A 22,867-nucleotide genomic window follows, 5' to 3' on the forward strand; every position below is an offset into this window, starting at 1 on the left:
TTCAAGCTCACCAGCTACTCCTTGGAAACCCTATCCAGGGTTGCTATAGGTGGGAACTGACTCGACAGCACTTAACTACAACAACCCTCTAGTCCATCAATAATTTTCCCTTTGCAACTCCCCTGTAACCGTCATAGATTTTTTTTTTTTTTAAATGTATTGAAAAAAATTTATATTTAGAATTAGCCAGCTGGACTCAGTTTAGATGATGCCAATTTTGTTGGCAACATCCAAAGCATCATAGTCAGGAGCCAGCTGAACATACGCCTTCTTTTCTCCGTCAGGTCTGATTAAGCTGTTGACCTTGGCTACGTCAGTGTCATAGAGCTTCTTCACAGCCTGTGTGAGCTGGTGCTTGTTGGCCTTGGCATCCACAGTGAACATAAGCGTGTTATTATCTTCAATCTTCTTCATGGCTGACTCAGTAGTCAGAGGGAACTTGATGATGGCATAGTGGTCAAGCTTGTTTCTCCTGGGGGCGCTCTTCTGTGGATATTTGGGCTGCCTTCGGAGCCTTAGAGTCTTGGGCCTCCAGAAGGTGGGTGACGTGTGGATCTTCTTTTTTTGTGTGTGTGTGGCAGTGGACGCCTTTCAGCACTGTCTTCTTGGCCTTCAACATCTTTGCTTTGGCTTCAATTTTGGGCAGGGGAGGGGCTTCCTTCTTAGCTTTCGGCACTATCTGCGTAAAAAGACTAGATTGTTTCTTTCATTAAGAAATTTTTTTTTTTTAACTTTTTACAATGTTGGTCTCATATGATGTTTGTCCTTTTGTGATTAACTAATTTCACTCAGTATAATGTCCTCCAGGTTCAACCATGTTGTGAGGTGTTTCAAAGATTCAACAGTTTTATAGTATTTCATTGTGTGTATGTGTCAAAGTTTGTTTCACCACTCTTTGGTTGATGGGAATTTAGGCTGTCTCCATCTTTTTGATGTGTCTTTTGTTGACAGTATATTGAAGGATCCTGTTTTCTTCTCTATTATGCTCTTCATGTCTCTTGACTGGAATATTGAATCCATTTACATTCAGTATAATTACAATAGGTATAAATTGATGTCATTTTCTATGTGTCTGTGTGTGGTTTTTTTTCTTGGTCCTGCTGGATTCTTTGTTTCACATACTTTCCTGTGCTAAATTCACTTTGCTTGAGGGTTTTCTTTTCAGTTTCATTTCTGTTATGCTAACGTTTACTAAATCTTTCCTCTTTTTTAAAAACTGATGTGTAACTGTAATATTTTTCTTAGAGGGTTGCCCTGTCATTTACTAATTTTAATTTCAATCATAGTAGAAGAAGTCAATGCTTAGGATTCTATGAAGCCAGGAAACATCTGAAGTCACTGAGGTCTCCACTTTAGAAAAGCACAACTTGCTCCTAGCTGTACAGAAGACACCAAAGCAGGAAGTTTTCAGAATCTTTTTAACTGTTGCTAAAACTTATGCTCCTTCAAACTCAACTTCAATTAGAAATAGATAATAGTGATGGTTGTACAACATGATACCTACAGTTCACGTCCCTAAATTATACATGTTAGGAATGTTGGTTACATACATATCTACTATAATAAAAACAAATAAATCAACAAACTGTTTATAGGTTCAACTAGGGCACCCAAGAGTATAGGCACAGAAGTAGGAAAGTGGCATGATAATTAGACGTTGAGGTCAAACAAATCTGGGATCAGACGACAGTTCTACCCTTTATCATCTCAGAGTCCCTGGGACAGTTGATTAAAATACAAGGAATATAATACTTCTCTTTCATAATCCTTGTGAGGATTAAATAAATTGAGGTGTGAGGAAAGCCAGGCACAGAACAAACACTCTACAGTAATAATCATTATTATTGGAAACATCCTACCTACCCCCATCTGCAACCCTCTAATTACCTTCTCTTAGCTTCTTCATATCGAAGACGCAATCTGACCTTCTCCGCCAACTGATTGTTGCTGCTGGTACCAAACTGGAGAAGAACAAAAATTTGGAGTTATATCGCTATATGGCCAGTGCTGAGTTGGATTTCCAGAACTCACAAGAGACTTGACAGCTTGTGTGGGAAGCAGCTAAGAATATCCCCTAATTACTGGGTTGCCTGTGGAGATCTCAGGGAAGCTAGTTAAGCAAAACACTTTCCTCCCTTCAGGCCATGGGAAGAGTCTCAAATTCAGACATCTCTTCCCTCTAGAAGAAAAGCCAAGGGCCCAAAATATCAACTTGCAGCACCAAATGGCTCAGAGCCAATTCAAGCCACAGAAGCGTGGGGGCAGTTGGTGAGGTGGCAACAAGGACAGCCAATAATAAACAAGAAAGCCATTCTGGGGAAGCCAGGGAGAGGGTCAACCAAAAACTCTAGGGAGGCTGCAATCAGTAGTGAAACACTAGGTGAGAGGGAAGAAGGTTCTAGAACTTGGAAGGAGGTACACAGATTCTTCGCAAACACTCTGGCCCCGCAGGTGGCTGTGGCTGGACGTAGGGCTGGAGAAGGGGAGGAGGGCGCAGCCCTGTTTGCTGTGCTAGTCTGTAAAGAGCGGCAAGAAGCTACTGGCTCACCCGATCACACACGGACATAGCTTCTCTTCACGGGTGGGGCACAGCTATAGAAATCAGATAGGAAACAACATTTAGCCACGGAGGCTGGGAGGAGGGTTTGTTCAAAGTCGCCTGCTCTATTGAAACAAAAGCTTTCCAGAGTTGGAGATTGTCATGGGTCAATCCTATTCTGGCTGATATGTTCATGAGCTGCGGGAGGCTGGACAGCACTTTCGCTATTCATGACTATTACCAGATTGAGCTTTTGAACTGCAGTCAAGCAGCTGTCTGAAAGCTTGTATGCATTGTTTTGGGATTTACAAGAGGAAACTATCCTCTGCCTTCCAGCTGATGAAAGGACAACAGAATGGAGCTGAACAATAGTATGAAAGGAACCAGAGAAAGACATGCTGTCCTTCAAATGTTTTTTTGTACAGTAGCATTTAGGAATGCAAGGGCTTGGACATCAACACTCAAGACCACGGAGCCAGTGCTGGCTTTTCCTCTACACCACTATCTCAGCCAGCCTGGAGCTCCAGAGGATTGAGTTAGCTGCCAGCCCCACTGAGAGCCACAGGCAGCATTTCAGGTGAGCAAAGGTATTGTAATCATTTTCCAGAAATCCATTTAAAGGGATTGTAACAGCCTCTTAAATGATGTCCCAAAGAGATGCCCAGGAACACACATTGCCTACTTACACTTCCTGAGATGTCCGTCTGGGAGCTCACATCCAGGTACTGTTTGTGCAGTGGGAAGCCAGAACTCTCCAGAGAACTACTGCTGGACCACAAGTCTGAGTGGGACCCTCTGTCCGTACGGAAGCCATCCTTCAGCATGGCCAGGCTCTGAAGGGGTGGAGGGCAGGGTGAGCAAGACACCTTCCTTGGAGGGGGTGCTGGGTCAGCCACACTCCTCTTGCTTTCCTCATCAACTCTCGTGACTTAGAAACCACAACTAGACACCTTTTAATTTATTTTTTTGAGGGAACTCACTATGCTTCCAAACACTGTGTGTCACATCCTTGACTGGTAGGGACATTGGTTTGGGAGTCAAGCTGCTGGAGTTAGAACCCCTACGCTGCTTTTCTGTGTTATATGATATGGTCTGTGCTTCAGTTTTCTCTCCTGTACAATGGGAATAATGATAAGTCCTATTTCACAGGTTATATTGATGAAATGTGATGACAAGTCTAAAGCACTAGTACAGCCCAAACTCATTAACTGTTGGCTTTACAACAGCTCACTGAATCTTGACAACAATCCTGCCAGGAATGGCCTATAATTACTGATTATGGTACTGATGAAGGAGTTTACATGAAGAAACCAGCAATTGGCAGCATCAGGATCTGAATCTGGTCTACCTGACTGAAGACGGCAGCTCTTAAGCAAACCACTACATCGTGATAGGAACACAACTCACTGTCCACTGCCTGACATTCTTACTGGGCAAGAGCTTCAGCATTACTGTGTCATAGTGCATTAAGCGGAGTCCTGGTGTGGCGCTGTGGGATAAAGCACTGGACCGCAATGTTGGTTTGGACCACAAGGTCAGCGGTTCAAACTCAACAGACACCCCTTGGAAACTCTATACAGGATCATTACAAGTCAGAACCAACTTGATGGCATTTAACAACAACAACAAGTGCATAAAGCATCCCTCACTAACTCATTCATAGCATATGCAGATAGAACAATAACAATGTAGCTCAGAGGCCTGGGCAGTTTTTGTGTGGGAAGGTGATATGTAGTTGGGTTAAGAGAATGGACTTTTGAGCCAAGTGTTCTTAGGTTTGAATTGTGGCTTGGTCCCTTACTCTCTGAGTTTTGTATCAGATAAATATATGAGATGCGATGTATGCAAAGTGGTTGGCCCAAATCGCCTTCCTAAAACATTAAATAATATCTAGGATTATTTGTTTAGTTCCCAGCATAGAGTCAATTGCTGTTGTTAGCAACCATGGGGGGTTGGCTCTGAGTCACAACAGAATGAAATGTTGCTGGGTCATATGCCGTCTTCATGATCATTGGTAAGCCCCAGTGCATTGTGTAAGGGTCTTTGAACCCAGGGAGCTCACCTTCCAGCGCTATATCAGGCAATGTTCTGTTGTATTCCATATGAGCTTCACTGGCTAATTTCAGACGTAGAACACCAGGCCTAATTTCCTATTCTGTCTCCGTCTGGAAGCTCTGCTAAACCTGCCCACCATGGATGACCCTGCTGGTTATTGGAAATATCAGTGGTATCACTTCTAGCATCACATCAACATACAAGCCACTACAGTATGACAAACTGACAGATAAGTGATTGTTGTTGTTGTTAAGTGCCATCAAGTCAGTTCTGACTCCTAGAGACCCTGAATAGGATTCCCAAGGAGAAGCTGGTAGGTTTGTACTGCCAGCCTTGTGGTTTGCAGTCTAGCGCCGGTCCTATAGCGCCAATGTTGTTGTTGTTAAATGCCATCATCGAATTGGTTCTGACCCATAGCCACCCTGTATAGGGTTTCCAAGGAGCAGCTGATGAGCTTGAACCGCCAACCTTGTGGTTCAAACTTTGCAGTCCAGCACATTAACCCACGCCAGTGGTGGTGGTGGTGTGCCATGGAGTTGGTTCTGACTCATAGTGACACTGTACAGGGTTTCCGAGGCTGTAAATCTTTATAGGAGCAGAAAGCCTTGTCTTTCTCCCACGGAACAGCTGGTAGCTTCAAACCTTGAGGTTAGCAGCCCGGCTCGTAACCACTAATACATGGGGTTCAATGCTTGTAAAGATGCTATTTTTTCCATATCAAGATTGGCGATATCAAAACTACCTTCTTCCCTTTGGTTCTTTGAAAAATAAGTCAGTTGCATGGCCTTTAGGCTAGGTCTTACAGCTCCTGTTCTAATTCTGTCATTTTCATGAGTGGTGTGACCTTAGGCAACCTATTTAATGTTTCTGAGCCTCCGTTTCCTCCTTTATAAAATGGGACCAAAGCTCAAGGAGACTAGCAATGAGAACTCAGTGATCTATGAAGCGTTGGGAAACAGCGCACTCAAGCCCTGGCACACAGGGGAAATCAGCTTCATTGCAAAAGGCCCACCTCCCTGGAAAAGGTGTGTACCTTAATAAGATCTTGCTTCTCCTTTTCTCCACAGGTGATGGCCTTTTTGATGGCTTTCGTTTCTCTCAAGACAGCCTGAGCTTCATCCAGTTTGAAGCTGCCCTGAGCATCAGACATTTTCTTATCGATTCTAGGAGACAAGTAAGAGGAAAGGTCAGACAAAGATATGACCAGGGTGGGGCTTCCCCAGTAGAAAACCAGACATAAAATTTGGTCCCTCAAAGTCTCCACAACTGTCCTGAACATCCTCCCTCTATCCAGCTCTCTCCATTGAAAATAGGCACACAGGGTCCCTGAACATGTATTACAATGTATGGTGCAGATCTATTCTATGCACCACAGGATACTTAGCAACACCCCTGGTCTCTACCTACGTGATGCCAGCAACACCCTACCTATATCCAGCTGTGGCACCAAAAATGTCTCCAGACATGGCCACAGGTCCTGTAGTGGGCAAAATCAACCCTGGTTAAAAACCACTACCTTCAATCATTATTTACAGAATTAATGGACACAATGAAGGAAAGGTTCAAACAATCCCAATCCTCCTATGATTAACAGTGTGACCTTGGGCTTGGTTTTCAACCACAGGCCCACGCTTCTTCCAAATGGGGATCCACATAACCTCACCTGCTTATGTTCACAGAATTGTTACAAAAGTCAAATGGGATCAAGCATGGGAAAACTGTGTGGTGAGTTAGGAAGCATTGCACACACATAAGGGATTACAATAGTTTTAGCCTCCAGCGTTTACTGGCTCATCCTGGTCTACCTTCAGTTCCACTGAAACCTATTCGGCAGCACAAAATCAACCACGCAAGCCTCCATTAACAGACGGGTACTGTTTGTAACCTGAGGTGTCTTAATCAGGAATCCTGCATGGAGGGCAAGAATTCCAACATTAGGAAGAAGGGCTTGGACCAGGCTGTATTTTGTTCCACTGTGTTTCCATGAGCCAGGAGCCTACTTGAGGCAGCAAACACCAAAACTATACAGGTTCCTTTTGATAGGGAGGTTGTTGTTGGTTGGTAAGTACCGTAGAGTTGGTTCTGATTCATAGTGACCCTGCACAGGGTTTCTGAGACTCCAAATCTTTACAGAAGCAGAAAGCCTCATCTTTCTCCAGTGGAACCGCTGGTAGTTTTGAACTGCTGACCTTGAGGTTGGCAGCCCAACTTGTAACCACTACGCTACCAGAGCTCCTTGATAGGGAGGCAGGGGTAAATAAAGAGAGAAGGGGCTTGATGTAGTTTTCTGAAGGTCAGCTCAATCCAGAGATGGAGGGAAGGGTGTGGTGCAGAAAAGAACTCAATTTTCACTGCTTCTCATTTTTGCCAAAGGCTAGGCCTGAGGTTTGAGTCCACTGGGAAGAAAATGAAGCTTTACAGTCTGAGGGAATACCACAAACCCATTACTTAAGGAAGACAAACCCCTCACAGGCATTCCTTTCTGGTTTTGTGCTATAGGCCAAATTGTCCAGGGCTAAAAATAACAGGAGGAGGGGGCTACTGGGAGGAGGGGCCTGATTTTCAACATGGCCTCACTGTCCATGCCTCCGAACAGGAGAGAGGGTGGAGCCTGGTCTCCACACAGCACCCCCCTCCCCCATTATTCCGTTATTCCAGCCTCTGTGGAGGGAAAACAAAGCCCCACTTATGTCTCCCCAGTAAAAATAGTCTATCTATTCCCTTTGAGGATGTGAGCCTTGGCACACTTGCCAGGTCGGCTGACACGGGTCTCAGATTTAGTCTGACACATTTGTCGAACCAGAACTTTCCCGCCTAGAATCCTGTTGAAGCTGCTTCGTGGCAACCAGGCTCCCTCATAGAGAACATGTAGGACAGGAGGTAGCCTGGCCCCAAGTGGGAGAGGGGAGAGATGCCTTGTATTTAAGCATGTCAAGGAGCTGGGGATTTCAGGGAGGGGGCTGTACCCAGCTATCCAATGCCAACAGGATGGGACAGAAGCAACTTGTCTCCTGGGCCCTGGACTGTTCCACAGGCCTCTACCTGATTTCTCTCAGAGGCCTTAGCAACTGGCTTCTGGAATTTGGCTCCAGAGAGCAATCCTGAGAGGGAGCGCTGTTGGGCTGGAGCAGAGAAAGAGAACAAAGGGTCACCATTATGTGTTCAGTGAATGAACACATTAAAAAAAAAAAAAAAATTTTTTTTTTTCCTTTTAAGGAAAAGAATACTTGTGTGTGTATGTATGTGTGTAATGTGTGTAGGAGAGAGGCGGTGTGTGTGTGCGCACATGTGTTTTAGGGTCTGTCCTTTCTCTCAGAACCTAGGAGATCCACACAGTCAGTTGCCATAGGACAGTAGCTGAAAGGCAGGGTGGTTTGGACAGCAGCAGCTCCTCTCTGTCTTGTCCAGATAGCTATTTCTTGGGCTGTGTGGCTTCAGTGATGTGTAGGAAAATGCTGCACTGCCCTTTCCCACAGTGACAAAATGCAGTTTCAACTCTTTCCTATTTGCAGGGGCTCAGCAACATGGCAGGCCCAATGCTTTTGCTTTTCCTTTCTAGTCTCCTCCAAGAGCCATCCTGCAGCCTCATTAAGCTTCATTCTTTCTTACTTCTTTTTTTCTTCCTTCCTCTTCCTTTCCCTTCCCTTTTTAGAACTGGATTTGCTGACCAGGAATAAAATAAATGGATGGGCCTCCACACTTACCCGCCTGGTGTTCTGAAAGGAGAGTAGGCTAAGAATTAGGAGTGACCCGATCATCCTCCACTAGACCCTGAAAAGGAAGGGTCCTAAAGGAGATGGACAGGTGCCTCATGTTTTCTGAGTATGGGGAAGAGTTCTGTCTGCATGAAGACAGGAAGGGAGCATTGGAGCATCAAAAATCCATCAGTCCTGGGCTCCAAACTCAGCTGGGTAGCCTTAGGTGTATTTTTGACCATGTTAGTGTCCTCATCTATAAAATGTGGTAAAACACAAACATTCTCATAAGGGGATAATGATGATGAAATGAGGTGACTGATGTCTTTACCCAGCAAAGGCTGACATATAGTTCATCTGAGTTCCCTTTCTAAATCCAAGCAGGCAGCTAGCTAGAGGACATCATCACCCCTTGCTACGCTTACTAATATCTTTCTATATGCCAGGTACTGCTATGAACTCGACAGGGATTGACCGATGTAATCTTTGTTGTTGTTGTTATGTGCCGTGGAGTCGGTTCCAACTCATAGCAACCCTATACAGGGTTTCCGAGGCTGTAAATCTTTACAGGAGCAGAAAGCTTCATCTTTCTCCCGCGGAACAGCTGATAGTTTCGAACTGCTGACCTTAAGGTTTGCAGCCCAATTCGTAACCACTACGCTACCAGAGCTCCTTATATACTCTTTATTTCTCTGACCAAGAAACTGGAGCTCACTTTTTTAGGGTCCCAGAGAATTGAGATTTGAATCCAGGTCCACTTGGCTTTTTGAGGCCACATTCCTAATGTTGTGTGTCACAGGACTACATTCAAGCAGATATCTTCCTTTACCCCAAGCAGCAACCAGGTTTCAGGCTAAGGTGCGTGGGCTGCCAGAGTTGCAGTAAAGTCTTATCTGGGGCTGACATCAAACATGAGGCACAGGGAGAAAAAGGAGGCTTGTTTTGGGAGTTTCGGCATCAGCTTACCAAATGACAAGAATTTTCAATGCTGCTACAGGGTGACAAAGTGGTAAAACAGGTTTTCGGTGGCTCTGAGAATAATGAGAAGTGTTCTAACTAGAAGTTCTTGAGGGTTTGGGGGTGGAGGTTGTGAGGGGAGGGAACATCCAGGTGTAGTGAGTTGCCCTTCAACTATGTGCTCAGAAGCTGTTTCACTAGCAGGAAGTGGAAGCCTCAGGCTATTGCATTATAGATCAAACATAGCAATGTTCTAAGCTTACATTATTGTTCAGAATTAGTGCTACTGAAGATTGCCAAGAAGCATAAAGTATGATCCTCAGTCTTAAGGAGTTTAGAATCAGGTTTGACAGATGGGATTATATATATATTATATGTTGTTAAGTGTCTTTGAGTCAGTTCTGACCCATAGCAGCCCTGTATAGTGTTTCCAAGCAGCAGCTGGTGAGCTTGAACCACTGACTTTATGGTTCACACTGACTTTACAGTCCAGCGCATTAACCCACAATGCCACACCAGGACTACTTATATATATATATATATAGTGGTGGTGATGTGCTATGGAGTCAGTTCTGATTGTTCCTATAAAGACTGACAACTTCAGAAATCCAGTATAGGGTTGCTGTGAGTCAGAAAGGGACTCCTGGTGCGGGACTGTGGGTTAATGCGCTGGAATGCAAATTCAGTTTGAACCACAAGGTTGGTGCTTCAAGCTTACCAGCCGCTCCTCAGAAACCCTATACAGGGTTACTATGGGTCAGGGCCAACTCAAAGGCACACAACAAAAACAATAGCAATATATACACATACACATAAATCTATAGTTGTTGCTACTTGTTAATGAGTCAGCTTCAACTCATAGAGACCTCGTATACAACAGAACAAAATGTTCTGTGGTTCTACACCATCTTCCTGATTGTTGATTTGCTGGAGTTCATTCCTGAAGTCACTGTGTATTTTGAGTACTCTCCAACCTAGGGTACTCATCTTCCAGCATTATAGCCGACAGTATTCTGGTGTGATCCATAGGGTTTTCACTGACTAATTTTCAGAACTAGATCACCTGCCCTTTTTTCCTATTGTGTCATAGTCTGGATGCTTTACTGAAACTTGTCCACCATGCGTGATCTTGTTGGTATTTGAAATAACAATGGATAGTATAGTTTCCAGCATCATAGCAACATGCAAGCCACCACAGTATGACAGATGGGCTTGTTGTTGTTGTTGTTAAGTGCCATCAAGTCAGTTCTGACTCTGCAACATTATGACAACAGAATGAAACACTGCCCGGTCCTGTGCCATCCTCACAATCTTTGCTAAGCTCGAGCCCACTGCTACTGCCACTGTGCCAATCCATATTGCTGGGGTTCTTCCTCTTTTTCACTGACCTTCTACTTTACCTAGCATGATGTCCTTCTCTACGGCCAGCACCCTCCTTAAAATCTGTCGGAAGTATGAGAGATAAAGTCGAGCTATTCTGACTACCAAGAAACATTCTGGTTGTACTTCTTCCAACATAGATTTGTTTGTTCTTCTGGCAGTCCATGGTACTTTTAATATTCTTTGCCAGCACCATAAATCAAATACATCAATTCTTCTACAGTATTTATTATTTGCTGTCCAACCTTCACATGCATATGAAGCTACTGAAAATACCGTGGTTTGGCCAGGTGCACCTTAGTCCTCAAACTGGCATCTTTACTCTTGAACACTTGAAAGATTTCAGCAGATTTATATTGCAATACGTCATTTGATTTCAGTGGTGAGGATTTTTGCTTTCTTTACATTGAGTTGCAACACATACTGAAGGTTGTGGTTTCTGATCTTCATCAATAAGTATGTTAAGTCCTGGTCACTTTCAGCAAGCAAAGATGTATCATTTGCACATCACAGGCTGTTAATGAGTCTTTTTCCAATCCTGATGTCATGTTCTTCTTCATATAATCCAGTTTCTTGGAATATTTGCTTAGCAGACAGACTGAATAAGTATGGTGAGTGAAAGAATACAACCCTGGTACACACCTTTCCTAATTTTAAACCACTCGATGTCTCCTTGTTCTGTTCAGCAAAATTAAGTATTTCGGAATACCCATTCTTTTCAATGTTGTCCATAGTCTGTCATGATCCACACAGTCGAAAGCCTTTGCATAGTCAACAAAGCACAGGTAAATAACTTTCTGGTATACTATGCTTTCAGTCAAGATCCATCTGATGTGAGCAACGATATCCCACATTCCACGTCCTCATCTGAATCCAACTTGAGCCTCTGGCAGTTCCTTGTCAATGTACTGCTATAGCCGTTTTTGAGTTATCTTAGCAAAATTTTACTTATGTGTGAAATTAACAATATTATCCAAAGATTTCGATATTCTGTTGGATCACCTCTTTTGGAATGGGCATAAATATGGATTACGTTTCCTTATGTTAAACCATTCAGTATCCCTTTGTTCTGTAAGAACAACTGCCTCTTGATTGCTGTACAGGCTCCTCATAGCACAATTAAATGCTCTGGAATACCCTCCATTCTTTGCAATGTTATCCATAGCTTGTCATGATACACATAGTCAAAAGCCTCGGCACTGTCAATAAAGCACAGGTAAACATCTTTATGGTATTCTCTGCTGTTAGCCAAGATCCGTTTGACATCAGCAATAATATTACTCGCTTCACATCCTCTTCTGAAATTGGATTGGCTTCAATTTCTGGCAATTCCATGTTTTTGTACTGTTGCAATGGTTTTAAAATTATTGTCAGCAATATTTTACTTACATGTGAAATTAATGATATTATTCAAAGATTTCCACATTTCTCTGTGTCACCTCTCTTTGAAATGGGGACAAATATGGATCTCTTCCAATCAGTTGGCCAGGAAGCTGTCTTAAAAATTTCTTGGCATAGATGAGGGAGCACCTACATCAGTTTGTTGGAAGATTTCAATTTCAATTTGTATTCCATCAAAAATGAGGAGAAACAAATGCAAACATCCATTAATAATAGGAACATGGAATGCACTAAGTATGAATCTAGGAAAGTTGGAAGTTGTTAAAAATGAATGAAATGCATAAACAGTGATATCAAAGGCATTAGCGAGCTGAAATGGACTGATATTGGCCATTTTAATCAGGCAATCATATGGTTTACTATGTTGGGAACAATAAATTGAAGAGGAGTGGCATCACATTCATTGCCAAAAAGAGTATTTCAAGATCTGTCCTGAAGTACAATGCTGTCTGTAATAAGGATAATATCCATATGCCTATAAAACCAGTTCATACCACTTTTATTCAAATTATACACCAACCACTAGAGCCAGTGAAGACGAAACTGAAGTATTCTACCAATTGAAATTGATCAATTGGAAAACAAAGAGGAAGGATCAGTAGTTGGAAAATATGGCCTTGGTGATAGAAATGATGTTGGAGATCATTTGGATTGCAAGATAAAATTTCCTAAGACTATGACCTCTTCATTGTAAAAACCTTTTTAAACAACATAAAAGGTGAGCATACACATGGACCTCACCAGATGGAATATACAGGAATCAAACTGACTACATTTGTGGGAAGAGACAGTGGGAAAGCTTCATTTCATCAGCCAAAACAAGGCCAGGTGCAGACTGTGGAACACACTATCATTTGTTTGTAATGTAACTTCAGACTGAAGCTGAAGAAAATTAAAACAAGTTCATGAGAGGCAAAACATGACTTTGAACATATCCTACCTGAATTTAAAGATCATCTCAAAAAAAAAAAAAAAGATTTAATACATTAGACACTAACATCCGAAGACCAGAAGAGCTATGGGATAACATTAAGAATATCATACAGGAAGAAAACAAGAGGTCATTGAAAAGACAGGAAAGAAAAAAACGACCAAAATGGTGTCAGAAGAGACTTTGAAATTTGCTCTCCAGCATAGAAATGCTAAAGTGAATGGAAGAAATGAGGAAGTAAAAGATCAGAACATAAAATTTCAAAGGGCAGCTCGAGAAGACAAAATCAAGTATTATAATGAAATGTTCAAAGACCTGGAGTTAGAAAACATAAAGGGAAAAACATGCTCAGCATTTCTCAAGTTGACAGAACTGAAGCAAACAATTCAAGCTTCGACTTGCAATACTGAAGCATTCCATGGACCAAATATTAAATGACACAGAAAGAATAATAATAAAAATAGGAAGGTATACACACAGTCACTCTATCAAAAAGAAATGTTCAACCATTTAAGAGGTAGCATATGACCAAGAACTGATAGTACTGAAGGAAAGAGTTCAAGCTGCATTGAAGGTATTGACACAAAACAATGTATTTGGGAATGGGACTTTCTTGGTTATCAGTGTATTATGTATCTTGAGAGAATCACTTCTGAAATATAAGAAGAGCATATTAGGCAAAGAGGCAAGGAAGCACAGATGGGGAGATAGAAGTCATTATATCTAATGGTCACCCACGAACCAAGAAAAAGTCCCTGAAAAGAGACAAGGACCTTCTTCCCCCAGAGCTACAAGAGAAAGAAAGGTTTCTCAGAAAATCAATGGAATAAATTCAGCCTTCTAACCTCTTAAGTGTGAAAAAATAAATTTCTGTTCATTAAAGCCACACACTTGTGGCATTTCTGTGAGAGCAGCACTCAGAAACGAAGACATTACCCCAAATTGAGAGCAGCTGCATTGACATATGTACACCAGTGTTCGTGACATCAAGAGGCAGAAGGTAGAATCAATTCAAGTGTCCCCCAACAGATGAATAGAGAAACAAAATGTGATGTATACATACAATGGACTATTACTCTGCCCTAAAGAGAATGGTGTTTCTCTGCTATTCATAAGGTTTTCAGTGACTAAATATTCGGAAGTAGTTCGTCACTTCTTCTTCCTAGTCTGTCTTTGTCTGGAAGCTTATCTGAAACCTGTCCACCATGGGTGACCCTGCTGGTATTTAAAATACCGGTGGCGTAGCTTTCAGAATCACAGCAACTCACAAGCCACCACAATACTACAAACTGACAGATGAGTGGTGGGACAGTGAATTAGTAACATCATAGAAGAATTAATGCTTTTGAGTTATGGTGTTGGAGGAGAATATTGAAAGTACCATGGGCTGCCAGAAGAATCAACAGATCTGTGTTGGAAGAAGTGCAGCCAGAGTGCTCCTTGGAGGCCAGGATGGCCAAACTTTGTCTCTCACACTTTGCACATATTATCAGAAGGAACCAGTTACTGGAGGGTAAGGTGGAGGGTCAGAGAAAAAGAGGAAGACCCCCAGCGAGATGGATTGGCAAAGTGGCAGCATCAATGGGCTCAAGTGTGGCAACAGTAGTGAGGTAGGCCCAGGATCGGGCAGTGTTTCATTCTGCTGTGCATCAGGTCACTATGAGTTGGTACTGACTTGATGGCACCTAACAACAACAACAACAAAGAGAATGGTAATTCTGATACATGCTAAAACAGGTATGAGCCTTGTGAACATTATGCTGAGTGTAATAAGTCAAACACTAAAGGACAAATAATGTAAGATTCCGTTTATGTGAAATATCAAAAATAGGCAAAGGCATGGAGACAAAAGCATTTATGAGGTTACCAGGTGTGGGAAGGTGGGAAGGAGGAGGGAAGTTACTGCTTAAAGGGCACTGAGTTTTTGTGAAGGAAATAAATAGTGATGATGGTCATACAAAATGGTGAATGCAAGTAACGTCACTGATGGTACACATAAAAATGATTCAAATGGCAAGTGTTTTGTGAAATATATTTTTACCACAACTTAAAAAGAAAAATAGGAGAAAGGAACATCCCTAATAGAGTTGCTTTGAGGATCAAATGGAATATCCTTGTAGTAACACAACTGTCCAAAGTATGAGAGATGAAGTCTGGCCATCCTATCTTCTAAGGAGCACTCTGGCTGAACTTCCAACACAGATTTGTTTATTCTTTTGGTGGTTCATGGTTCTTTCAATATTTTCCCCCAACATCTTAGGAGGGACCAGTCCCTGGAGAAGGACATCATGCTTGGTAAAGCGGAGGGTCAGCGAAAGAGAGGAAGACCTCCAACGAGATGGACTGGCACAATGGCAGCAGCAAAGGGTTCAAACGTAACAATGATCGTGTGGTTGATGCAGGACCAAGCAGTACTTCATTCTGTTGTGCGTAGGGTCACTATGAGTACGTACTGATGCAAAAGCAATAACAATAACAATAACAATGAAGTAATACTGACTGTGTTTCCTAGTACAGAAATCTACTCGACAAATTCTCATTGCTATAGCCACAAAAATGACAAATGATATTTCCGCTCTCAAGAAAGATTAGGACATTGGATTAATGTCACCTTGGAATCTCCATAGTTACCAATAAAGTACAATGGACATGGCATTGTGCATACGTCTCCAGTAATTTACTTGATGCTGTAAGGAGCACCAGATGCAGTAGTTGCTCACTTTTTAGAGACCATGGAGAAATAAGCATCTTATTTGTTTATATGTATGCATATGAGACTCCATTGGATCTACTTGAGGAAAGGAGACAAGCGCACTGGAATATTCAATATCTGTTTCTATGAATGGACAGAAAAACCCCAACTGGGTAGAACAGACACTGAGGGCTGCATGGTCGCAAATGATATTCCTCTTTTCTCTTTTCAAACCCCAACCATGATTGACGCTGTCTTCAGTGAGTGCCAGTAGAAAAGGACAGGGATTGAACAATTAGAGAAGCACATTCAAAGAGGGGAGGAAAGGGAACGAAGGAGAGGGAAACAGAGGAGCAAAGGTCAGAGACGGCAGGAGGGCAGCCTGTATGGGGAGCGGCCCCCATGTGCTGCAAGGCAGGTAGACTTACTTCTGCAGGGTCTGAAAGCCACGCTCCTTAAACTGCAGCTCCTGTTGGAGGTGAACCATCTCTCGCTTCAGCTTGTTGACCTGGATGGAGGAAGACCAGAGGTCTGGATAAGAGGCGGAAGTCAAGCAGCAGTCTGTCTTCTCACCCCAAAAGTGTCCCCCATGGTCCCTGGTAAACACACCTTGGCCACACTGCTCACAACACATTCCCTTCCCCAATGCCAGCCTTGGCTTCTGCAACTTCTCATTCAGCCAACAACCCAGCTCAACTTGCCTGCAAATCTTCTTAGCCAGTCCCCACTCTAGGAAAACAGGAAGTGGAAGGGAGCTGGCTGACCTGGGATAGAGCTTGGCCTTGCCCCTTCCTGGCTGTGTGGCCTCTCTCAAGCTATTGTGCCTCACTGAGCCTCCTTTTTTAAAATTCTGACTGGTGAGGACGCATCACCCCCAGGGTTGTGCATTACTTAAAGCAGTTAATGGATATGAGAGTGTTTGTCAGCAGGTGAGAGACATGGTAATAACTTTGGAGGGAGAACATGGGCTAAGAAACAGTATTCCCAAAGATAGTCCAGAAGTCAGATCCAGCCTTCAGAACTGATTTGTTTAACCTATACAGTGTTGTTATTATTTGTTTTACAATAATGATTTACTAATAATTAAATATTGAGGGATTTCATAAAATTTGGTGGTCAAGTACCATGGAGTCAGCTCCAACTCATAGCGACCCTGTAAAGTGTTTCCGAGGCTTTCAGTCTTTACTGGAGCAGAAAGTCCCATCTTTCTCCCACAGAGCAGCTAGTGGACTTGAACTGCAGACCCTGAAATTCACAGCCCAGTGCTTGTCCTATGGAGCCACCACACATCAGCAGCAATTTCATAAAATTAGCCTATGTATGTAGTTCTTTATATAAAAAAAAAAAATCCGAAAATCTGGCAACACCGGGCCCATGCTGTAGAATTACCACAATACGCTAGTGCTGACTGAATTCCACTACCTTTCAGACAGGGCATATTTCCCTAGTTTATTCCGTCCTCACTACTTCCTGCTACATACCCAGCCCACTTCCCTCGATAATGTTTTCTTTGCAGGCATCTCAGTTTGTGGCACCTACTTGGAGTTTAATTAAAGCAGAGCTCAAACAAAGTGCTGACTATACCTTAAGCAAATGACTTAACTGCTGTGTTTTAGCTTCTGCATCAGTAAAATGGGAATCTTGAGCCTCCAAGGTAATCAAGAAGATTAAATAAGGGAAAGTAGAGTAGCAGTAGCTAGGAAGACATCATACTACATTAAGAACTTTGGAATAAGGCTTGAGTCCCTTAAGTCCTTCAGTAAATTACTTGGCTCCCCTGAGTCTCTTGTTTCTTCGTCTTTAGAATGCAGATAATGGTAGTAGCTACTTCGTGGAGTTGTTGCAAAGACACAAAATGAAATAAGACACAAGATGCATTTAGCATGTGTCTGTTACATGGTGATCACATAAAATACGGTAGCTGCTGTGATTATTACTACTACTATCACTCCTACTACTGTTACTATGGAGTCCTAGTGTGGTGCACTTTAGGATCAAGCCCACCAGCTGCTCCTTGGGAACCCTATATAGGGTCTTTATCAGTTGGAACTGGTTTGATGGTACTCAACAACAACTTCATCTCTCATACTTCAGGCATATTGTCAGGAGGGACCAGTCACTGGAGAACGATATTTTGGTGAGGTGGAAGACCCCCAGCGAGATGGATTGGCAAAATGGCAGTATCAATGGACTCAAGCATAGCAACGATTATGAGGTTGGCCCAGGACCGGGCAGTGTTTTGTTCTGTTGTGCATATGATTGCTATGAGTTGGTACCAACTCGATGGCACCTAAGAACAACAACAACAACTGTTACTATTGTTAATATTTAATGGATTTGTTATCAGCAGCGGGTGCCAGTGTGACCTTCTGGGTAGGTTAGAAGCCTGAAGCTGCCTCAGTGACCCCATCAGTGGTATAGGTGAAGAGGCCATACCCGGGATTTTGCAGTGGCAATTTCAGCTTTCAGGATTTCAGGGTCATACTTAGAACTGGATGATGAACCAGAGACCACTGCAATGAGAAAGGGGGAAAAAAAAGATATTTAAGAAGAAACACATTTTGACAAAGTTAGATTATTAGGCTATCTAAATAAATCTAATATGTACTAATTGTAAATAACCTAAATGTCCAACAATAGGGGATTTGTTAAATAAATGTGGTCAATTAATAAAAAAGATACTATGCAATGCAAGCAATTTAAAAAAATCGAGCATTACAATATTTAATAACAAAAGAAAATGTTCCAAACATGTTTTCGTTCTTAATACGTCCTTTTAAAAATTGTAATTGTTGAAAATATAAACACAAAAACATACACAAAGTTTCTATATGTCCAATTCAATGACATTAGGTACCTTTGAGATGTGTGACCATTCTCAGCCTCCTTTTCTGAGTTGTTTCACCCTCATTAAAATAAACTCACTGCCCTTTGTGTTTCCTATGTAATCTTTCCAGTTGCTATTAGTTTGATCCCATATAGACAGCTCTGAAAAGAACATAATATGCAAAGAAGACCTTTTTGTTTTACTAAACAGTTAAGCTAAACTATTATTTGATTTCAAGAAGACTCAGGGGATACTATTGGTTGAAGAATTAAAGATTATTTTAAGGCAATATATTTAGTGGTTCATCCAGTCTCTATAGCTCCAGAATATCTGGATTGCATCAGAATTTAGCTTTCTGTCATACATTTCCCCCTTTTGATCAGGATTCTTTTACAAAATCTTGATGAAAATATTCAGTAATGGTAGCCAGGCACCATACAGTTCTGGTCTCATGGCCGAGGAGGCAGATGTTCAGGGAGGTAATTAGCTACACATTCCATCTCCTCCTTCTATACATAATTCTCCTTCTTCCTCTGTTACTCCAGCTGAAGGGAGAAATCAATTGTGCCTTGGATGGCCTCTTGCAAACTTTTAAGACCCCAGGCACTATGCCATGAATTAGGGGATAGAACAGAAAGTCTAAACATTTTATTAGGCTAATTAACTAAGATGTCCCAAGAAACCATAACCTTAAACCTCCAAACCAAGAAACCAAATCCCATGAAGTGTTTGTTGTTGTTGTCAGGTGCCATCGAGTCGGAACCGACTCATAGCGACCCCATGCACAGCAGAACGAAACAATGCTCGATCCTGGGCCAACCTCACCACCGCTGCCACCCTGAGTCCATCAATGATGCCACCTGGCCGATCCATCTCGTTGGAGGTCTTCCTCTTTTTCTCTGACCCTCCACCCTACCCAGCATGACATCCTTCTCCAACGATTGTTTCCTCCGGACTACATGTCCAAAGTAGGAGAGACGAAGCTTAGCCATCCTGGCCTCCAAGGAGCACTCTGGCTGCACTTCTTCCAAAACAGATCTATTGGTTCTTTTGGCAGTCCATGGCACCCTCAGTATTCTCCTCCAACACCACAACTCAAAGGCATCAATTCTTCTACGATCCTCTTTATTCACTGTCCAGCTTTCGCATCCATATGAGGCTATTGAAAACACAATGGCCTGGGTCAGGCGCACCCTAGTCCTCAAGCTGACATCTCTGCTCTTCAATACTTTAAAAAGTTCCTGTGCAGCAGATTTGCCCAGTGCAATACAACGTCTGATCTCTTGACTGCTACTTCCGCGAGTGTTGATAGTTGATCCAAGAAGAATGAAGTCCTTGACAACTTCAATCCTTTCTCCATTGATAAGAATGTTGTTTATTGGTCCAGTGGTGAGGATTTTTGTTTTCTTGACATTGAGATGCAATCCATATCGAAGGCTGTGCTCTTTAATCTTCATAAGTAAATGTTTCAAGTCCTCTTCACTTTCAGCGATCAAGGTTGTATCATCTGCATATCGCAGGTTGTTAATGAGTCTTCCTCCAATCCTGATGCCACGTTTTTCTTCATAGAACCCAGCTTCTCGTATTATTTGCTCAGCATACAGGTTGAATAAGTATGGTGAAAGAATACAACCCTGTCTCACACCTTTCCCAATTTTAAAACTTTCAGTGTTCCCATGTTCTGTTCGAACAACTGCTTCTTGGTCTAGGTACAGATTTCTTAGAAGTACAATTAAGTGTTCTGGAATACTCATACTTCTCAATGTTGTCCATAGCTTGTCATGATCCACACAATCGAAAGCCTTTGCGTAGTCAATAAAGCACAGGTAAACATCCTTCTGATATTCTCTGCTTTCAGCCAAGATCCATCGGACATCAGCAATGATATCTCTCGTTCCACGGCCTCTTCTGAATCCAGCTTGAACCTCTGGAAGTTCTCTGTCAATGTATGACTGTAGCCGTTTCTGTATTACCTTGAGCAAAACTTTGCTTGCTTGAAGTGTTTGGTTGTATATAAATAGGCTCAGTAGGTACTCTTTCTGTTGTTAACTATTATCTATCATACAGCTTTGGACAATTCAACATTTTCGTGGTGTCCAACTTATCAGCGGCAATTATATTAATCAGCTATGTATTGCTAATCTTAATTGATGTTAATCTTTCCATCACCATTAACCAAAATGCAATACCCCATAAGCAGTAGTCCTACACTTTCCTCCCACTCCCTCAGAATCATGAATAAACTGGTCTTTATACATTTGCTGTTCTTGTCTTTTTAAGTGTAGTCATACAATAGTGGTCATTTTGTGACTGACTTATTTCAGCATAATGTCTTCAAGCTCCATCCTTTGGAACATGTTATATGCAAAAAAATAGTTAATAGAAATTGTAAGTAATCATTTAAATGTAGAAAATACGAGACACACGTAAGGATTTTTAAATGACTGTAAAGAAATATACCAAAATGGTCAACCATTCAAGATGAAAAACACAACATTTACCTGGGGACAAGATTCAGATGGTTGGGAAGGAGGGTGGAATGGAGATAGGAACCACAGGAAGGAAGTGAGATAACTGTTGTTACATGGAAGGGATTGCAGTCATTAAGAAGAAACAAAGTGTGTATTTTGTTGATCTTCTCTGTTAACCTTCGCTTAATTAACAATGAAAAATTTTCAAACAAAAATGGAGAAATAGGTCAATCTAGAGTGACACGTATGAATATTAAAGGTCATATTTTCTAAGACAAACATTTCTTTTTATAATCAGAAAAGCCACTTTAGAAAGATTTATTCTATTTTATAGTATCAACAACATGGTCATACAATAGTGGTCAAAAAAAAAAAAAAGGAAAATGATTACCCATAATCCTACAACCCTAGCACAATTATCTTTCGCCCAAGTTACCTTCTAGTATTTATCCACAGTTCTCTCACATGGTTGTTACCTTACTACACTTAAAAAATATATATTTACTTATTGATGTCCTGAAAAAAGAACCTCAAAATGCACACAAAAGAACAAAAAAAACTCTGCTCACACCTTGAGTTCAGACCTCTAGCCTCTGGTTCTGAGAATCAATTTCTGCATGGTAAGCCAGGCACTTTGTGGTAATTTGTTACTGTTGTTGTTATGTGCCGTAGATTCGGTTCCAACTCATAGGGACCCTGACCAGGGTTTCTGAGTCTGTAAATCTTTACGGGAGCAGAAAGCCTCATCTTTCTCCCACAGAACAGCTGGTAGTTTCAAACTGCTGACCTTGTGGTTCGCAGCCCGATTCGTAACCACTACGCTACCAGAGCTCCTGTTGTTAAGTGCCATTAATTTGAGTCCAACTCAGTGACCCTGTCACTATATATATATATATATATATATATATATATATATATATAGTGACACACACACACACACACACATATGGACTCTTGATGTGGCGCTATAGAATCAGTTCTGGACTGTGAACCACAAAGTTGGCAGTTCAACCCACCAGCTGCTCCTCGGAAACACTATACAGGGTCACTATGAGTAAGAACCAACTTGACGGCACTTAACACACACACATATATATAACTACAAATTTGGTGACTTTAAAGAAAAGAAATGTGTTGTCTTATAGTTCTAGAGTCTAGAAATTCAAATCAGGATACTGACCACTGTCTTTGTTGTCTAGTGTTAATATAACACAAACTACCAGTGGATGGCTTTAACAAGCAGAAATTGATTCTCACAGTTTAGGGGCTAGGGTACCAGTCCTGGTGTGGTGCTGTGGGTTAATGCACTGGACTGCAAGGTTGGTTTGAACTACAAGGTTGGCAGTTCAAGCTCACCAGCTGTTCCTTGGAAACCCTATACAGGGTCACTACGGGTTGGAACTAATTTGACAGCACTTAATAGCAACAACAAACAAGTTCTAGGATAAAGGAGCTCTGGTAATGTAGTGGTTACGAGTCAGGCTGCTAACTCAAGGTCAGCAGTTCAAAACTACCAGCCAGTCCATGGGACTTTATGCACCCATAAAGATTTACAGCCTCGGAAACCCTGTACAGGGTTGCTATGAGCCAGAACTGACTCCGTGGCACACAACTACTACTACCACCACCAGTTCTAGGGCAAGACTTTCTATCAACTCTGGGGGCAGGTCTTTGCCTCCTTTCAATATCTGTGGGCTTGTGTCCCTTGGAGATCTCCATGTATGTTAGCACTAATTTCCCCCTGTCGTTGTTAAATGCCTTTCAGTCTGTTCTGATTTCTGGTGGCCCAGTATAGCATTTCCAAGGGCAGTTGGTGGGTTTGAACTGCAGATTTTGTGGTTATCAGTTCAGTGCTTAACCTACAGCACCACACCAGGACTTCCAATCTTCCCCTTGTTGTTGTTAAGTACTGTTGAGTT

At 42.1% G+C, this 22,867-nt stretch overlaps 1 protein-coding gene across 1 annotated transcript in view; it reads right to left on the reverse strand.

Moving 5' to 3' along the window:
* The window catches only part of WWC1 (WW and C2 domain containing 1), a 235,908-nt gene that overhangs the window by 66,280 nt on the left and 146,761 nt on the right, over positions 1–22,867 (reverse strand). Inside the window, exons 4-8 of the mRNA XM_006864838.1 lie at positions 18,087–18,163; positions 16,079–16,158; positions 5,628–5,757; positions 3,226–3,372; positions 1,888–1,961 (exon numbers count right to left, since the gene is read on the reverse strand). Coding sequence (XP_006864900.1) covers positions 1,888–1,961; positions 3,226–3,372; positions 5,628–5,757; positions 16,079–16,158; positions 18,087–18,163 — 508 coding nt within the window. The remainder of the gene's footprint in view (positions 1–1,887; positions 1,962–3,225; positions 3,373–5,627; positions 5,758–16,078; positions 16,159–18,086; positions 18,164–22,867) is intronic.

Source organism: Chrysochloris asiatica, unplaced genomic scaffold (assembly GCF_000296735.1).
Source record: "Chrysochloris asiatica unplaced genomic scaffold, ChrAsi1.0 scaffold00071, whole genome shotgun sequence".
In the NCBI taxonomy this organism is placed as follows: domain Eukaryota; kingdom Metazoa; phylum Chordata; class Mammalia; order Afrosoricida; family Chrysochloridae; genus Chrysochloris; species Chrysochloris asiatica.